General features: G+C 45.5%; 1 protein-coding gene across 7 annotated transcripts in view; it reads left to right on the top strand.

Moving 5' to 3' along the window:
- LOC137438952 (centrosome-associated protein 350) overlaps positions 1–17,994 on the top strand; it is a 143,759-nt gene extending 125,765 nt beyond the window's left edge. For 6 of the 7 annotated variants that reach the window (XM_068134449.2, XM_068134453.2, XM_078767537.1 and 3 more), the window contains 6 exons: positions 991–1,192; positions 1,860–4,108; positions 4,865–5,326; positions 5,907–6,053; positions 11,899–12,024; positions 14,622–17,994. In XM_068134449.2, the coding sequence (XP_067990550.2) occupies positions 991–1,192; positions 1,860–4,108; positions 4,865–5,326; positions 5,907–6,053; positions 11,899–12,024; positions 14,622–14,792 (3,357 nt within the window). In that variant the 3' untranslated portion in view covers positions 14,793–17,994. The remainder of the gene's footprint in view (positions 1–990; positions 1,193–1,859; positions 4,109–4,864; positions 5,327–5,906; positions 6,054–11,898; positions 12,025–14,621) is intronic. The other variant, XM_078767535.1, reaches the window with a different exon arrangement.
- The last annotated feature ends 1,292 nt before the right edge of the window (positions 17,995–19,286 follow it).

Consider the following 19,286-nt stretch of genomic DNA (forward strand, 5'->3'; position numbering starts at 1 on the left):
CAGAAAAGTACCAGTCGACCAAGCACAAGTGCAGCAGACATTGGAGTGCGTGAATCATTTCAACAGAGTTCCAGAAAATCAATTTGACGCACATCCAGAGAACTGGGACTACCAACCACCACCGTCCACAGGATTTTGCATACAAGACTAAAGCTTTATGCCTATAAGGTGCAGATTCTGCAGGAACTCAAACCAAATGACAGACACAAACGCAAGGTGTTTGCCTTGGGAATTCTCAGTCGCATGGAGGATGATGAAGATTACCTGAAAAAGGTCATGCTCACAGACGAATCTTTCTTTCATATATCAGGGAAGGTCAACCGGTAGAATGTGAGGATTTGGGCTCTGAAATCTCAGTGGTCAATGAACACATACGTGGCAGTCCAAAGGTCACTGTGTGGTGTGGCCTTTTCCTTGACTGCTTGGTGGGTCCATTTTGTTTTTTTTCCGAAGGATACAGTGACCTCAACAATTTCCTTAAACATGTGGGAAGGATTCACCTTCCCACAGATTGAAGACCTGCAACCAGATATCATTTTTAAACAGGACGGCGCTCCCCCTCATTGGGCCTTAGTCGTTTGAGCCGTCCTGATTGGAAATTTTCCAGGTCGCTGGATTAGCCAAAACAGACCAACCGCATGGCTCCCACGATCACCAGACATACCCCCTCCCCCCCCCACCCCCCCTTGATTTTTTTCTGTGTGGGTTTGTCAAAGATGCTGTCTGTAACACCAAAGTGGCAAACCTGCAGGATCTTCATTCTCGAATCACAGCGAGTTTCTGTATCATATAAACCAAAGGGTATTGTTGTATCATTTGTGGTTTTAAATACCGGTATATTAACAACCAAAGTTGTCCGGGTCTTTTTGGAACACCCTGTTTTAATGTTTTATGAAAGGCTTTACTAATTTCCATGTAACTTACCTGGGTCTGAGCATGAAATTGTGTGCAGAGTTATTGGCTCGTGTGTATGAACAATTTCACTTCCAGGCCTACGATAAGTTCATCAGCCGCGCTCAGGCCGAGCTGAACTCTGACTTGGATGTTGTTCGAGGAACAAAACCCAAGATTAAAACTCCATCGTCCCAAACCAGGCTGATGTCAGACAGGGATCAGTCCAGTCATTCTGCAAGCAAGATTGACACAGAAAGTGAAAGACTTTCAACAAACCTGGGTTCGTCCTTTGAGACAGGTATCTATCTATAATTCCAGTAATCTCTGTCTGTACGTTTGTACGTTTGTACGTTTGTCTGTCTGTGACCGCTGTTTCTCGACAACCACGGGTCCGATATACTTTTAACTTGCCAGGTATATTGCTGGGGACCCGAGGATGTGCCTTTTCAAGGTTTCATATTAATCGGACAATTACTTACCGAGCTATGTCCAAAAAACGATTCAACCAATCAGAGAGCAGCGAACGATCGCGTGTGCCGGCGTTGCGAATGGACCAAACCATTCCATGTAAATAGAGGGGGGGGTTCTGTGGTCGTTGCGAATGGACGAAACCATTTCATGTAAATAGAGGGGGGGGGGATTGTCACTGTACTCGCAAGCCGTTCGCCGTTCGCTTTGGCGTTGCGAATGGACCAAACCATTTCATGTAAATAGAGGGGGGGGATATAATTTTAGATAGATATATAGTACGGGCATATATATAGTACGGGCATGCCCTAGTTGTTATTTAAATACAGGAGAATATTTTTTTAAACAATTTAAGAAATATTTGAGACAAATGATTGGAAGAATGAAAAATATTCACATATTTGAGGAAGTCATCATTGATTTATCATGATTAACAACGTAATTGTTCATTCCTTTGATTATTGACTTTGTTTGTTTCTGATTTGGAATTCATACAGGTCCCCAAGCACCAAAACAAGATCACCCTGTAAGCAATGAAGCTCTGAGCCAGCTATCAGTGAGCTCTCCATCAGAAGGAAGCTTTGCCAGCACAGTTGAAGAAGAGTTGGAGTCATTCCATTACTTAAAGGATTCATCCACGCAGGATGGATCGCAGGTGTCTTTGGCATTCAGGAACCCACACAATTTTGTTATTTCTGCGGATGCATCATTCTTCAAAATGGAAAAAAAGGACTTGAATGATTTGACTGTGGACAGCCACTATCCAATGCATGAAGTTACAGAATGTTCACCAAAAGACAGCCCATATCATCTCAAACAGTCTGTGCACAGTCAAGCATCAGACAATGTCACATGTAAAGGTTTTCTTAAGTTGGACAATTGTGAAGATGACATTGAAGCAGCAGAAACATGCTTGGATGTAACCAGCCCAAACAGCTCTTTTCAGGGAAATCATCAACAGCATCTATTGCTTAGACAGTCCTCCATTGACACCTGGGGAAACCTTTTTGATGAGATATCAAGGCAGGTATTATCACATTGTGTAGACATGGAAAATGAAAAAGTGATAGGTCTTCAACCTGACACGAGCGACCCGTCAATCAAGCAATCGCTTCTTGAATCAACACCGGAGATGAACAAGGAAACAAGTGGTTATTTGGACCTTAGAGCAGACGCAGACATTCGGAAAGACAGCAGGAAGGAAGAGCAGGATAATTCTGAGGACGACAAGAAGAATACCTTGCATTATGATAAAGAAAGGAAGAAGTCAGTGCAGGTCAGACAGGAAGGAGGTTTTCAGGAGGGCCTGCATGAAGAATATCAAAATGCTCGAAAAGATGAGGACATTAAAAATGCTGAGCATCAATACGAGACCAAAGATGATGCAGTGAAGCTCAAAAACAAACAAGGCTCAGATAATATGGAGAACTTGCCTATATCTTCACATTTGTTGTGCCAAAGCCCCAACGTTGGTGAGATTTTACCTGGGTTTTGCATGAATGACCGTGTCCTCGTAAGCGGAGAATATATAGGAACGCTGCGTTTTGTCGGTTTCACGCGCTTTGACCCAGGTGTCTGGGTTGGTGTAGAATTGGATAAACACGAGGGAAACGGCAATGGCTCTTATGCAGGGGTTCGCTACTTCTCCTGCCCAGATGGCCATGGCGTATTTGTGTTGCCAGAGCGTATTGAACACCTGTTGCAAACCAACGCAAATCTCGACCAGGTTAGGGTCATGGTTTCACAAACTGCCACAGTGGGTGTTGAACCTGTGAATTTCCAAGCGACAGAGCCTTCCTCTTGCATTAAAGTTTCTTCAATTCAGCAAAAATCTCCATTAGAAGAGCATGTTGCAGAGGGATTTCTGGATGACGATCGTGTGCTTGATTTTCCTTGCATTCAAGGACAGGAGAAGGTCTCAAGTGGCTTCCCTCTTTGTTACAACTATAAGCAGAGCATTGAGGATGAATCTTTGTTGGATGCTCCATCTATTGCATCAGGTGTGAGTACAGCAGAGCTAGACAGGATAATTTCAGAGTCTGCACAAGCAGTTGAAATGTTTGCAGCAGAGGGCCCCATCCCTGGGCCTGTTCATTGTGCATTTGACATTGTTGATTTTAAGCAAGACGTTGTGGGAACTCATAAAAGCACAGAGGACATATTTGGTTCATCTTTCCCTCTTGGAATGCAAATAGATATGATGGATGTTTGTGAACAAGCGATACGCATTGCAGAACAGAGAGAGGAACTGGCTGGAAATATTGCGGATGATCTAACAACTGCAGCAGTTAGAGATGCCATTTGTGCCATGAACAGTATCTGTAAGCCAAAACTCATGAGTAATGTTGAGAGTGCCTCAATATCTTTTGAAAAGCATACCCCGATGCTCAAATCTCTGATGTCTCACATATCTACCCAGAAGCATCCTCAGCTTTGTGAGGCTGCAGACATTGGGGAGATTTGGAAGGAAAGATGTGGCAGTAACTTGAACAGCTTTGTGGATTCCTTGGTTGATGACATCCTCGATGAGACGATTTGCACGTTCCAGGAGATGAGAGGTTTTTGGGAAAAATGTATCGATGAAAATGATTTGCTGAAATGCAGAGATGGCAGAAGGCCTATTACCCTAAAAACGAAGAGTTCTCAACTGTGCCGACGGACTGAAGACCTTGTACGGCTGAGTGCATCGCTGGCTTTTCTTTCAGGAGAGGAAGGTGAATGCTGCCACGATCATGCTGAGCGACCGGTAAGAAACCTCACCTCGCTTTTCAGAGGTAGCTTGATGGAGCAGTGCAATTCTTACTGGTGTTTATAAATCACGATTTAAAAGTCATTGTTTGTCAAAGCTTCCGGTGATGTGGGACCCATAAAATGCTATTTTGGATGCATATACATTTTACAAAATGTATTGTGTTAAAGAAACGACTGGTCCTGGTGCTTTCTTTTCTCAGAGCACTGAGCTTTCTTGGTATTTATTGTCCACTTATCTGATTGCTACAATTAAGCTTTAAGTGTAAACCATGCAAATTGAGAGTAAAATCTTCTCTAATTGGGGAAGATTGGGCCCACTCTTCTTGCCTGTTTCTGTAATTGGGAAGGACTTCCTCCTCCCTTGGTTGTTCTGCATTTGCCTGATCTCTTCCTCACCATTGTCAGTGCGCTAACCTATCTTCTGCCTTGTTGCTCTTATACGAGCATATACCTTATGTGCAATAAAAGTTTGGAACATTAAGTTGTCAATAGTAATTTGACCTTATTGTGGATGTCGGTAATGAAAAGTAAAGATGGCTCGTTTTGATCAGACTTCCTTCCCTTAAGGCCCTTTGACGACACTGTTACCCATCCCTTCTCCACATCCACATTTCTGCTGCCTATCCTCCTTTCTGCTTAAACTTTTTCCTTTTCCCTTTTGTCTTATCCAACCCTCCCTTTTATTTCCTATAATTTTATTTTTCTCAACTCACCACTCTTCTCTTTGTTTCTCGAAATGCGAATTTTTCAGGCTAGTCCCGTATTTGGAGCACGCCCTGTGGACGAAGCAGTTGCTCGGATCAAGTACAACACACATGAGGTGCCAGAAGAAGTGGAAAGCGAGGATGAAGCAGGAGAACTTGAGGAAGAAGAAGTGGCATTGGAGATGGAAGAATTGAAAAGAAATGAAGAGGAAGAAGATGAGGAAGAGGATGGCATTGAGGAGGTTTGGCTGAGCCCAAGAAAGAGGCCTTCACGTGATTGGGGAGCATTTATTCATCACGATGAGCACTCGCAGATACAGCTCTGTGTCCCACACACAGCAGACGAGGTGTTGCAGCTTGTTAAAGCAGCACTGCTTCAATCTGGTCAGTGTGAGACGCCATCTCAACAACCGGTTTGCGAAAGTCCAGTCGAAGAAGGAGCCACGGATAGTGAAGGGTCATCTTCTGAATGCAGAACTAAGGTTGATGAGAAAAGGGCTTACAAAAAGGTATTTTTTATTCCTTCTTATTATTAAATGAGAAAAATGCAAAATACGAAGGCACAATCATGTTGTCAAGGGGCCAAGGGTCAAGGGGTCCTGTCAAAAAGGTGCTGGGTTGTCTTGGTTGATATTCTTCTTCTCCAAATGTATATTTTTTCCAAGCATTGTTTTACAAAGTTCATCCACATATTGATTCACCACAATGATTTAACATATTGCTCCCAGCCTCCTCCTCCTCCTCCCCAACCACTTCCTTTTACCCATGCATTCCCTTCTCACTCCTCTTCTTCATCTTTCAACACAAGCACTTCTGCTCATAATTCCCCACATCCCCCACTTAACATTTTCTTCTCTCCTTCCCCTCCACTCTTTTGTCCCCCTTTTCTCTGTGTTCTTAAAATAACCCTCCCCTTCATTCCATATATGTATGTAATATGTAAGGTATGGTCCCAGTTGATGCTGTTTTTATTCTTTCTATCTTATGTTTTCATCATTTTCAAATCTCCTTTCCTTCCTTCAGCTGCAATTTCCTTGCTTTGAACGTGGCAAGGCCGTAACTAATCATTACCATGCTTCTCCACCACAGCTGGTGTTTGACCTGACCACGCATGCTGTGTCCATGCTGACCAACAGCTCTGCACCACTCCCTGTGTCTACCTGGAGCAGGTGGCAATCTCCACATTGTTACTCACGTGGTTTTGATCAGGAAATTGGACAATTCAACGACTTCAAAGTAGGTGTTCCTGCCCCCCAGATTAATTTCATTCGAGTTGTTGTTTTGTGGCAAACTTGTAACCAGTCGATATATGTGGCAAATCGACTCTGCCAAACTCTTTCTCTGTTCAGGCTCCACTTTTATTATCCCTCCTTAACTAAAATCCTACATATTGTCGTGCGCCTGCCCTCTGGTGAACACCGCACAGGGCGACAAAAATGGACAAACGAGCTTTAACTCCGAGGTGTTCAATTCAATGGCGGACCTTCGTTATACGCGTGGGGAGCAAGTGGGGGAGAGGCCATGAGCACTTACCTGCACGGGTCCACCCGACGTCTTTGACCCTGCAATAATCAACACAAACCCGACACAGAATTAAAATGTACAAAAATACCCGCTTTATTAAAGGAAATGCCGGTCACAAAATAATACACGATAAAAACTATGATTCCTAAATGGGACATCCCACATCCAGACTTGAATACGGACAAAGGGAAGTATAAAATAACGAAAATAAAAGTGTTATTTATTGTGGGGACTTAGCTCCGAGTTGCTCTTGAACCCCATCAGGAATCATCAAAGATCGTCTGAGGCCTCTACGTCCCTGCACGCAAAAACGTGCTCGTTGGCGCACAGTACGCCTTGGCACGCAACTCTATCTTCCAGCCGCGCTTATCCTCACGATCTTGTTCACCACCACCACAGCCAGACGATGCGAGGAAGTCCAGAGCCTCAACCGTTAGTTGTCAAAAGCCAGGACTCGAGAAACAAAGAAGAAGAGCAATGTCGGGACACGACTTCACCACCAGATCCCGAACCCGAGAGAGAAAATGTCCGCCGCTCTAATTGTTTTGTCCTCTAGGTTCTGACGCCATCCCACGACATCCCCGTGTCCGCTCCTATCAGTGAGTCCCATCTTGCCAGCCCTTGCATCAATCAAATCCCGGACCAATCACTGCTCTTCGGAGCGTGGCCTCACGGACCTTTTGTGCCTGTTTGCTCACCAGGTCGATGTTATCCGCGGTAGTGCTCAATGTCCTGTTTCCGGTTGGTTTTTATTTAGTGTCATAAATGGGCGATTTCTTTACTATGTTTGTGTGTTGCTGGTGTCATAAGGAACAGAGGGAAAAAAATAACAGAGGCCATTACATATAGGGGATCCTATATGTAATATTCCAGTCCTGACAACTTCCGGTTCCGGTCCCTCGAGCGAGGAGGCTTGCTTCGATCTCTCCACAGCATCGAAGTCCTTTCCAAGGGTGTGGTGCTGACCGGGCCGACGTGGTGTGGTGCTGAACGGGCCACCGTGGTGTGGTGCTGACCGGACCGACGTGGTGTGGTGCTGACCGGGCCGACGTGGTGTGGTGCTGACCGGGCCGACGTGGTGTGGTGCTGACCGGGCCGACGTGGTGTGGTGCTGACCGGGCTTGACTATCCGGATGAAGATTGAAGAGCGCGGACAACGTGAAAAAGCCCGACCTAATCGTACAGCGTACAGTGAATCGTACAGCCCGACCGAATATCGTCGCTTAGTGGCTGCTTCCGCCGCCGAAATCCAGCGCGGCTTGGGCGATTTTACCCCTGTTTGGAAAACACCCAGCGAGGCCTTCATCAGGGCCGAGCGAGCAAAGGCGTGTCGGGGCCTGGTTCGCGCCATTGACCGAGTGGATCGCACCAAACCGAGCTGTTTTCGGATGACGTGTTGATGTCCTTGGACTTCACGCCAGGCTCCAGGCTGACGTGGTGTGGTGCTGACCGGGCCGACATGGTGTGGTGCTGACCCGGCCGACATGGTGTGGTGCAGACCGGCCCACCGTGGTGTGGTGCTGACCGGGCCACCGTGGTGTGGTGCTGACCGGGCTGCTGTGGTGTGGTGCTGACCGGGCTGACGTGTGGTGCTGACAGGGCCGACGTGGTGTGGTGCTGACCGGGCCGACTTGGTGCGATGCTGACCGGGCAGACGTGGTGTGGTGCTGACCTGGCCGACGTGGTGTGGTGCTGACCGGGCCGACGTGGTGTGGTGCTGACCGGGCCGACGTGGTGTGGTGCTGACCGGGCCGACGTGTGGTGCTGACAGGGCCGACGTGGTGTGGTGCTGACCGGGCCGACTTGGTGCGATGCCCGGCCCGGGCAGACGTGGTGTGGTGCTGACCTGGCTGACGTGGTGTGGTGCTGATTGGGTCCCCGCAGCCGTGGTGCTGACGCCACCCCCACTCTGCCCCCCCAGAATTTCCATGTTTTAAACATTTAAATGTGTACCCTGGTTTAGAATAGGTACACCGTATCCCTGCGTGTCGTAGGAGGCGACTAAGAGGGTTGGCGTCAGGAAGGGCATCCGCCCATAAAAACATTGCCTCAAAAAGAGAACCATGACAATTACAACGACATATGGGCAGGGTACAGCCCGAAGTGGAGTTCGGTTTCTGAGGTTTGGGACATGGAATGTAGGGACAATGACAGGGAGATCAGGAGAAGTGGTGGAAGTATTGGTCAGAAGAAGAGTAGACATATGTTGTGTGCAAGAGACGAGATGGAAGGGAAGTGGTGTGAGAATGGTGAAGGGTAGGCAGGGACAGGAATACAAGTTTGTGTGGCAAGGGTGCCGGGAGGGCGTGAATGGTGTTGGTGTCCTGTTTTCTGAGGAGTTTGTAGACAGTGTGGTGAGTGTGACGAGAGTGAGTGATAGGTTGATGATGGTGAAAATGATGATTGGAAAGCTCTTGGTGAACGTCATCTCGGGATATGCTCCGCAGGTTGGTCGGAGCGATGAAGAGAAGGACAAGTTCTGGTGTGCGATGGAGAAGCTGATGGAAAACGTGAAAGATGAGGAAGTTGTTGTGGTAGGAGGAGACCTAAATGGACATGTGGGAAGGAGTGTGGACGGTTTTGAGGGAGTTCCATGGGGGTTACGGATATGGTGTGAGAAATGGAGAAGGTGAAAGGATTTTGGAGTTTGCTGATGGAGCTGATTTGTTTAGTTGTAATACTCAGTTCCAGAAAGAGGACAATAAGCTTGTTACATACACGTCAGGTGGGTCGACGACAGCCGTTGACTACCTGATGGTGCGTAGGTGAGATAGGGGGCACCTCCGGGACACAAAGGTGATTCCGGGGGAGGAGGCTGTTTCACAGCACCACTTGGTTGTCTGCGACATAAGGGTGAAAGGTGCGAGGAGAGCTCGGCGGGTGAAGTACCAACCGAGAATGAAGGTGTGGAGGTTGAAAGAGGTGACAGTAAGGGAGGCATTAAAAGAGAGGCTGAGTAGGGTAGAGGATGATGTGGTTGAGCTTGAAAGTGGTTGGATGTCAATGAAAGATAGTCTGTTGGGAGCCGTTGGTGAGGTATGTGGATGGACAAAAGGACCACCAAGGCACTCGGAAACATGGTGGTGGGATGATGAAGTTGGAAAGAGGATTGACGAGAAGAGGAAGAAGTTCAAGGAATGGCAGAAGGCGAAGGGTACGGGAGCAGAAAAAGCAGAGCATGAAACTTATAAGGCAGCCAGGATGGCTGCAAAGAAAGAGGTAGCAAAGGCGCAGGAGGCATGTAGGAAAATGTTCGGACAACGCTTGGATTCGGAAGAGGATCAGAGAGCGGTATTCAGGATTGCAAAGCAGATCGCGAAAGAGAGGTGTGATGTGATGGAGGTGAATTGCTTGAAGGATGAAGTGGGACAAATTGTTGTGGACCCAGATGGAATTAAAGGAAGATGGAAAAGATATATGGAAATGCTGTTGAATACAGAGAATGTGAATGGGATAGCAACATAGAGAGTAACCCAGTTTTAGGACCGACAGAGAAGATAACTGAGAAGGAAGTTGAGGAAGCGATAAAAGCAATAAAGAGTAGAAAAGCGGGAGGGCCGACGGGAGTTGTGGGAGATATGTTGAAGGCAGCAGGAAGTTGGGGTGTGAAGAGAATAACAGAGATCTGTAATCTGGTGGTGAAAGAAGGCCGCATTCCAGTGGATTGGGAACTGAGTACCCTCGTCCCTCTATACAAGGGGAAAGGTGACCCTCTGGAGTGTGGCTCGTACCAAGCGATAAAGTTATTGGAGCATGGAATGAAGGTATTGGAAAGGGTGTTGGAGAGGAGGATAAGGAAGAAGGTGAAAATCGACGAAATGCAGTTTGGATTTATGCCAGGAAGAGGAATGACAAACGCGCTCTTTATTGTGAGGCAGTTGCAGGAGAAGTACATGGAGAAGAGGAAGAAGTTGTTTCTTGAGTTTGTTGATCTGGAGAAAGCATTCGATAGGGTTCCACCCGAATTATTGATATGGGCATTGAGGAAGTTAGGAGTGGAGGAATGTTTGATCAGAGTTGTGATGGCAATGTACAAAAGAGCGCGCACCGCTGTAAGGACAAAGGACGGGAACAGTGGTGAGTTTGAGGTGAAGGTGGGAGTGCATCAGGGGTCGGTACTAAGTCTACTACTATTTGTAGCTGTGATGGAGGTGCTGGCTCAGAACGTAAAGGAGGGTTTACCGTGGGAGTTGTTGTATGCAGATGATCTGGTGTTGATTGCGGAAAGTATGGATGGACTGAAGGAAAAGATGAACAAGTGGAAGGAATCTATGGAGACAAAAGGTCTGAAGGTGAATATCGGAAAGACAAAGGTGATGGCAAGTGGTAAAGCATGTGGTGAGGTGGAAAGAACTGCGAAGTGGCCATGTGCTGTGTGCAGGAAGGGTGTCGGAGTGAACTCCATCCAATGTACAATGTGCGCCGAGTGGGTTCATCAAAAATGTAGTGGTCTGAGAGGGTCATTAACCAATGTGGCAGCTACATTCAAATGTAAGGTGTGCACAGAGGGAGCTGCAGATGGAGGAAATGTTGAGTTGGATCTTGGAGACGGCGTGAAGCTGGAAGGTGTGAAAACATTTTGCTACCTCGGAGACATGGTGAATGGAGAAGGTGGATCAGACTCGACAACGGTTGCTTGAGTGAGATGTGCATGGAAGAAGTTTCGGGAACTGAGTGGTGTGCTGATGAGGAGGGGAGTGTCGTTGAAGCTGAAGGGAAAGGTGTATGCTGCATGTGTGAGAAGTGTTATGATTTATGGGAGCGAGACATGGGTAATGAACGTCGAGCAGCAACGAAGGCTGGAAAGGGTGGAAATGCGAATGGTTTGGTGGATGTGCAGAGTATCGTTGAGAGAGAGGAAGACAAATTATGAATTGTGAAAGATGATGGGAATAGAGCCTGTGATTGATGCTGTGAAGAGGAACAGGTTGAGATGGTTTGGTCATGTGTTGAGGAAGGATGAAAGTGACTGGTTGAGAAGAGTGATGGAAATGAATGTCGAAGGAAGTAGAGGACGGGGAAGACCGAGAAAGACTTGGCTAAAGATGGTGGAAGAAGAAATGCGGGCAAGGGGGTTAACAAAGAGAGATGCAGACAATAGGGCAAAATGGAGAAGATTGTCATGGGGACCGCAAGGCTAACCCCCACTCTCGCAGGGAAAATGGCCTTAAAATGCATGTTGTTATGTTGTTGTTTATTACATATAGGGGATCAATTACCCATAATCCCTTGCTAATTAACAAACCCCACCCCTCTAATGGGGCCGAAGATGCAAGCTTACATGACATACGGCCTGATTTATGTGCATCAAGATGGCTACATGACATTCTGAGCATATTACCTATGCAATTCTACCTGGACTAAAGTAATCACTGCCTACCCCCTACAAACGTAACAATATTTTGTACAACTGTATGCTTCCATACTGCTACATCACCAACATGCTGTGAGCAAAGTCCACGTCAATATACGAATGTTAAAGAATGCGTTAAAGAACGTTCTATTTAAAGCTATTTAAAACGTTGATGATTGTTTATTTATTTTTCTGTCTGTGTAGGAACATGTGGAGATGAGTGTTGTGAATATGCTGGGATTAGGACCTGGAGGACGCAAGCCCATTTCTCGGTCGCTTAGAGCATACAGGTTCCGGAAGAGCAAGCAGGATCGTGTCGACACCATCTTGGTGAGCATATGACGGTGGTTGCGAGTTTTCTTTTTTTTGTTTTTGATAGGACTTGTCTCCTCTTTCAGTGTCCGCTCGAGTGGTCCAAGTCAGTTTCCTTTGCCCCTGTTTTGTTTCTCATATACACAAGTGACCCCTTCGGTGCCCGGGATAAGCCTCTTTTCCACTTTGCAGATATTTACACGTTATGCCATATTGTACCCCATATCAACAGACCGCCAACAGCTGCATCATTTCTCAGCACCCATGGATAAAACATGTTTTGCTGGTATGACACGTGGAAAAATGTCATTCGATCTACATTCTGAACTTGTGTCTTAGGAAAGATCATCTAGCAAACCTGCCTGTCTAATTCCTGGAGCAACCACTGAAAGTGGTTCAGTCCCTCAACATTCTAGGGCCTCACCATCAGCAACGATGTCTCCTGAGCAAACAATGTATCTAATTGGGCCTCAAAAAATAGAGAACAGACTGGTTATCTTCCATTGTTACAAATTGGTATTTTTTTCCCAAGATTTTTTCCAATTCATTTTCCAAGTTAAGAAATCTGAACTTCTCATGACCTACAAAGCCTTAGTCCGCAGCTCAACAGAATACCACTCTCCCCTATTGGATGGTACTCATGGTTCACACTTTTCACAAAGAAGCAAGGTGCACACACCCAGACGTGGTACGGTCTCATCAAAGACAGGATGGGGGTCTCTATTTTCTGGTATTGCTCCTTTTTGCGGCTCTTTGACCTGTCAGCCACCCCACCCACCCCCCACCCCGGTAATTCTAATGGGTTCTGAAGGGTAATTCTGAAAGGTTTGAATGGTTACTTCTAATGGGTTCTAAAGGGTAATTCTAATGGGTTATAAAGGGTAATTCTAATGGGTCCTAAAGGATCATTATAATGGGTTATAAAGGGTAATTCTGATGGGCTCAAAAGGGTAGTTCTTCAGGGTTTTATAGGGTAATTCTAAAGGGTAATTCTAAAGGGTAATTCCAAACGGTTTTGTTCATTTCTAGACTTTGCCTATTTCATATTTTAATACCAAACTGAACCGCTTCCTTCAAACACGGGATTTTAAATTTTTATTATTATTATTATTATTATAAATTCATTTATTTATTTCCCTGCTATTGCACAGACATTCTTAGACTGAATTTATCTTTTGTATTTAATTTTTGAAAGTGTCCTGCTTGTAATTGCTTAAATGTTTACTGAATTTGAACTTTGTGTTCATCTAAATATGGCCAAATTGTACTTAAAATTACTGCTACGGTAATCTTTTCATTCATAAATCTCTTGAATCACAGGCTTGAATGATTCTCTAGTGTGTTTGTGCCTCTCCTCTCCTCCCCCGATAAATATTTGTCCAATAATCCAGCGTCAAATTAATTTTTTGAGTCTGACGAAGATATCGGGCTCTCCGGCGGCGAATGATTAACTCCGATGAAAGGTTAATGGTGAACTCCTTTTGGGTTAATGGCAAAGGGTTAGCTCCTTTTGCTCTGACGACCGGTTAACGTCAACGCAAGAAACGTGAGCATCTCCTCACTTCCCATGGCATTTAGCAAATCTCGATCAACACCTTGTTGATTTCATTCACCGTTCTACCTGGCCGCCGACACAGAATGACACTAACCTTCACCAACAAGACTCGTTCTTTATTTGAAATGACAAGAAACTTTATACTCCTCCCCCTCTAACTCCATCACAGCTTTATGGCTGTCGTACAGAAACAAAATCGGTTATTTCCATTTATTTTTGTCACATGAGTGCAGTGCCGTTACTTAACCACCTCAGGGATGGGGGCGCGGGGGAGGAGGTTATCGATGTATGCAGTAGTAAACACGGATTCTGCTTTAGCACTCAGTATTATTACACATACTCGTATTTCTTCCCAACAGTCATTGGCTCTTGCCATGTTGCCATGCATTGGCATTAGCATGAGCGCCCCGAGAGAGTAACATGTTTGACTCAAATGTTGCTCTGTTTAGCCACCATCATTTAATGAGATCTGACGATAAACCGTCCTCACAATGCAGCTTCAGCATGTTGTTGCTTTGTCGGGTACCAAGGCTTTGGAAGAAGGAAGCATGAAATGCCCGTTTTGTCTGAAGTCACACCAGTGGTATAATTACATTTTTCTGTTATTGTAACGGGAAGGTGTTTGAAGTATACAAGATACCTATAAATTACTGGAGATCTCAGTCGTAGCTGTCCAATCGGTACTTAGTCCATTCAGCATCCTCTGAGAGAGGGAGTTGGGGTGGGGGGAGTTGGGATGCAGCAATGGAGGTGAATCGACAAAAAAAAGCATCCCACTTTGCTTTCTGGAAGTGCCATCTGCTTGCTGGAAAGTTACTGATTGCTTGGTGACCATTCCTCTTGTGATCACCGATGGGTTGTGTTGGAAGTTGGAAAGAGGCATTTGGAATGAATGATAAGAATAAGGAAATAAGGAAAAAGCATTCCAGTGAGTTTTGAAGATGACCAAGATGAAGTCATTTTCAAGTCTTGTTGACATTGATACCAGGAGCCCACTGGGGCAGGTGTTGCTACAACCAATGAGGGTTTTTTTTCTTCTTCCTTCTCATCCTTTTGTCAGACCCAGGAGTTGGCCAAAGAAGAGAGGAGCTGGGTTGATTACGAATACGAAGAGCTGCAGGTGAAGGAGCAGCTCGCCGACTCAATCTTCGAAACGCTTCTGCAGGACACCGTCACGGAGGTCGAGCGGATGTGGGAGCGGCGGGTGTCAGGGCACGTGAAATCTGCCTAGCTTGGTGCTCAAGTATATTGTTTCATCGTTTTTTAAATATATATTGGAAGGAGAGCGACAGGTTATTTTGACGGCTTCTTTTCGCACAAGGCTCAACATAGCCAGTGTATATAAATTGGGGTGTCAACTTTCATCCGAGTCGGTAACATCGGTGGGATTGACAAACTAGGTCACGTCGTTTGATCTGTGCGTGCCCAAAACAGTTCTCCGCAGGACGATTGCTCAGCCCGCATCCCATTCCTACGCTTTGTACCACAAGTGCCTGGTGACACGTTTGGTCACTTTTTTCCAGTGTGTTTGTCTTGGCGTTGGGCGCTACGTGACGCTGGGTCATCGGTGATGCACGTTGTTGAAGTGAACCCACATTCCAATTTGTAACGACAGTGGGTGCAAACCAGGACCAAACCGTTTTGCTTTTTGAAACCGCAAACAGGACTTCCATCTGCGAACCCGGGGGTTACTAATGACGGCACCGTTTGTTTGAATGGTAACCCGGTTATGTGGTTTTTTTCTTTGTTTTTTTTTTGTATATTAAATATAAAATACATCATAACATATTTGGAGGTAGGAAGGAAGGAGGATTATGATTTCATCAATATTTGCATATCAAATCCCGACAGGGCTCTTTGTAATTTAATTTCGTCTTGTTTTTTACCGTTAAGTTCAGTGGATATTTATGTACAGGAATGTCTCATTTTTCTTGTATAGCCAATCTATTTTGTCAATTAAATATTTGTTTTAACCCTGCGATTTGTGCGCTTACATCCCTTTCTGGATGGATTTATTTATTTATCTTCTGTGCACCGCTTCCCTACCCTCATCCCCCTCCCCTCTAACCTCTCTTCCTATTTCCTTGACTGTCGGGAGCGCGTGGCGTGCCGCCCAGTGCATTGTGTGTGCCGCGTGCCCTCGCGTCTGCTGCGCCCTGGACCAACTGCCTCTCATTGTGCGTCCTCAAAGACCCGGCGTGGTTACACCATCCTTTCCCCTCCCACACACCATCTCGAACATGGCCACACAGCGCGGCACAGCTGAGCTGCTGGAACAATGGCTATAAAATTTGGAGTTCGGCATATTCACGTCCGAAATTTCGGGTTGTTTAACCCTCATTTCCTTTTTTTATAAAAATTTTTATTTTTTAACGATAAGTTAAGTAGATATTTGTGCACACAGGTATGTCTCTTCTTTTTTTTTTCTTTTTTTGTATAGCCAGTGTAATAATTAACCCTTCCTTTCCTGTTTCTTGAATGTCACTATTGGGATAACCCATCTCGCTTTCTTCGGCTTCCGCTACCTTTCCGTGTGCATAGTCGTATCATGGATCTCGCTTTGCTTATGTATTTGGGGCGGACGTTGCAGATTTGTGGAGGTAAAGGATTCTTCACATTCGGTAGTTGTTCATTGGATAAGATAAGGTAATATTATAGTATTTCAGCACGATTGATTAATGCAATTCATGCTATGGACATTTTGTAGTTGTATCGATTGATAAATGTTTAAGGCATCGGTCTGGCAGGTGGCCACGTGTTTTAACCCACGAGCATTCTCAGGAATGACCTCGGACACAAGATCCACAAAAACATTGGCCATTATGCCGTGCCTCCCACGGGAGTCACCGAGACTCCCTTCAATTGCCTAGGGGAGACCGGGCAACCCTCCCTATTGAAGGGTGTGCGCCGGCCTCTCGAGTGCGGCTGATTTATTCGTTTGGATTTGCGTGCAAGGGGGACGCTTCGTCCCTCTCCTGGAAGGAAAGGTCCCAGCGGAGCACTTGTGCAAGGGACCGCCCAACTACGGCATATCCAGTGATGAGGAAAATTCTGTGTCATGAACCATGGCGAGAATAAAAATGGAACCGGATCTATGAGCTCATGCTCTGAGTAAGACTCCGTTGGTGCATAAAACTCCGTCACACAAGGTGTCCGAATACGTCTCTGGGATTCGATCCCTGCACAATTGCCTCTACGTGCAATGGCGGTGCGGGGTGGCGGATTAAAAAAAAAAATCATGTTCAAAGGACATAATGAGACAGCCATGGTTCCTTTTTCTTATGCTGAACTAAGGGGCAATCTTGGTGAGGAATTAACCAAACCGTGCAGCACAACTATTAACAAGTCACGCATATTTAATGTATACCACCACCCAGGCTATGTGCGCTAATAGCAAGTCGTGTGTACATCGACGAATGTGTATTGCCCTCGCCTTACCAGTTGTTAATTACCTCGACATATAATGTGGTGAAGCGACAGATTGATGCAAAAGGCAGTGTGCCTTTATGACGTCATCAACCATTTTAATTGGAACCTGTTTGAAGGAGTTGTCAGGATTACCCATTAGTGTGGTCTGCTATTTAATCTGGGTTTAATGCAGCTCGAGGAAATTTGTCCGCTTAAAACTTCATTTGTGCTCCTTTCAGAAGGGATTGCCTGTTGAAGCTTGCACCAAATCCCACCGAGGATAACCACAATCATTGGGCAGATGCCCATCATTCCTATTGGTCCAAACCATGGTTTGAAATATACTGTACAAGGAAAAGTTCCCCATAACATGTTGACCTAGCGCATGTTAACATAATTGGTAGGAACAATTTTCGGGGCATTTGCCCCAGACGTATGGAATTGTACAACGAACCAAAAAAAGAGCGTGACACACACACACACACAAATTTTGGGAATAGTAGGAGAGGAAATTTCCAAATTCCTTCCAAAAAGTGCTCGTAGCAAAAGTTTTGGTACTTCAAGGTCAAAAAACGTTTACATAAAATAAACGTACAATCGCACGTGTACATTTGGCGAAGGACGTGAATAAAGCTTAGCCAAAACGATGTGTGGGGGTCACGGGGAGGGGTGTGGGCTTGTCCCCGCAGGTCATTGGACCACGCACGCTTGCCTGTTGATTAATCCACCCGAGTACGAGTCCACCCTCCCCGACTGATCATTCCTCGTGCGGTCGTGCTCTCGTCGGGGTCTGCTTCGATCGCTCACCGACTGGCTATCGCTGTGTGCTGGTGAAGTCAAACTACCTTGCACACAACAGTTATGATTAACCTTGCACACCATTGACAAACACGGTGACCCTCCGTTGTTTGTAGACTGCGAATACGTCCCACTTGCTGGAATTTAATGGTTCATAAACTGTGCGTTTTGTTGTGCCGGTACCGAATGGAAATGGTGATTAAACGATCAGCATCTTGAACTTGTAACTATGGTTTGACTGGTTAATAACATTTGGCCTGCAAGGAATTATTTATTGTGTGATATTCATATTTTTTTTCATTGTGGTTTATCTTTCGATGACGAGGTGTAATTTTTCGAAGAAATGCTTTTTTTCTGGAGGGTCGACAACTATCTATATTTGCTCATTTTACCTGCAAGGTGGCGAATTTTTTTATTTTTTTTTGTGTATGGAGTCGAGGCTCGTGTAAAAGCCAACACATTACACACGAGAACAGGCACAGACCCATAAAACATACAATAAACAAGCATTCTGAGTATTGCGCTGCAAAACATGTCCCCTACCGGCAGTCTGTCGTCTGGAAAACTGTTGGGGAAATTACCAAGGGTTATTTACCCACAGGTTCTGAATCGTTCCCAAGCGCTAATTACCTCAGGACGGGCTCACCTGTGATTCGCACTCGGGACTTCGATTTATACATCTTGCAGACAGGTCAGCAGAAGCACGAGAAAATAAGTTGTTGATAAAGAACCTTTCGAGTCGCTAAATATCAGTAATTTATTATATTTTCCGGTTCACGATCAATGATCGATGTGTATATATAAATGTTGCTCGGCTTGGCTCCGCCCCTCCCGTAAGCGCGCGCTGTGTCGCGCTTTTGACATTCCCGAGATGAGGCTGAGGGCGCGCGGTGCGGCTTGAGGAGAACTCTAGAATAAACAAGAGATGTCTATTTTTAAAATATTTTCGTTGAATTAACGATATCTGCCAAACCACGTGCCCTATCGCAAATTCCAAAAGGACATTTTAGTAGATTGACATGCTGAACAGATATGTGAAGTTTCCCCTCGACTAGATCAAAAATGACGGAGGAGCTCGGTTTTAAAGGTTCATGCTTTAAAATGTCATAACTCTGAAACCATGTGACGCATGACGTCATGCTCGCTGACTTCTTTGTTCGTCATGGGTATGCGATTCTGCCTGCAAAGTTTGGCCTCGATCTGTTCAGCCGTTGCAGAGAAAAAGGGGTTTTCATGTTTTCATGAAAAACAATATGGCGGCCGAACCACGTGACCTGTGACGTCATAATTACCAATAAAATATTCTACAGACCGAGTCCCTCCTACGGTGAAAATTTGATCTCAATCGGTCCTATTTATTGCAGAGAAAATCTTTTTTAAAGGAAATTAAAACTTAAAATGGCACTGAGTTAAGGATCATCAGAATTATCAGAATTCCCAAAGTTCAAAGTGCCATAACTTTGTCAAAAATGATCGAAACGTCGTGAAGTTCGAACTTGATCTGTAACTTGTCATGAGG

Source organism: Myxine glutinosa, chromosome 13 (assembly GCF_964187855.1).
Source record: "Myxine glutinosa chromosome 13, kmMyxGlut1.1, whole genome shotgun sequence".
Lineage (NCBI taxonomy): Eukaryota > Metazoa > Chordata > Myxini > Myxiniformes > Myxinidae > Myxine > Myxine glutinosa.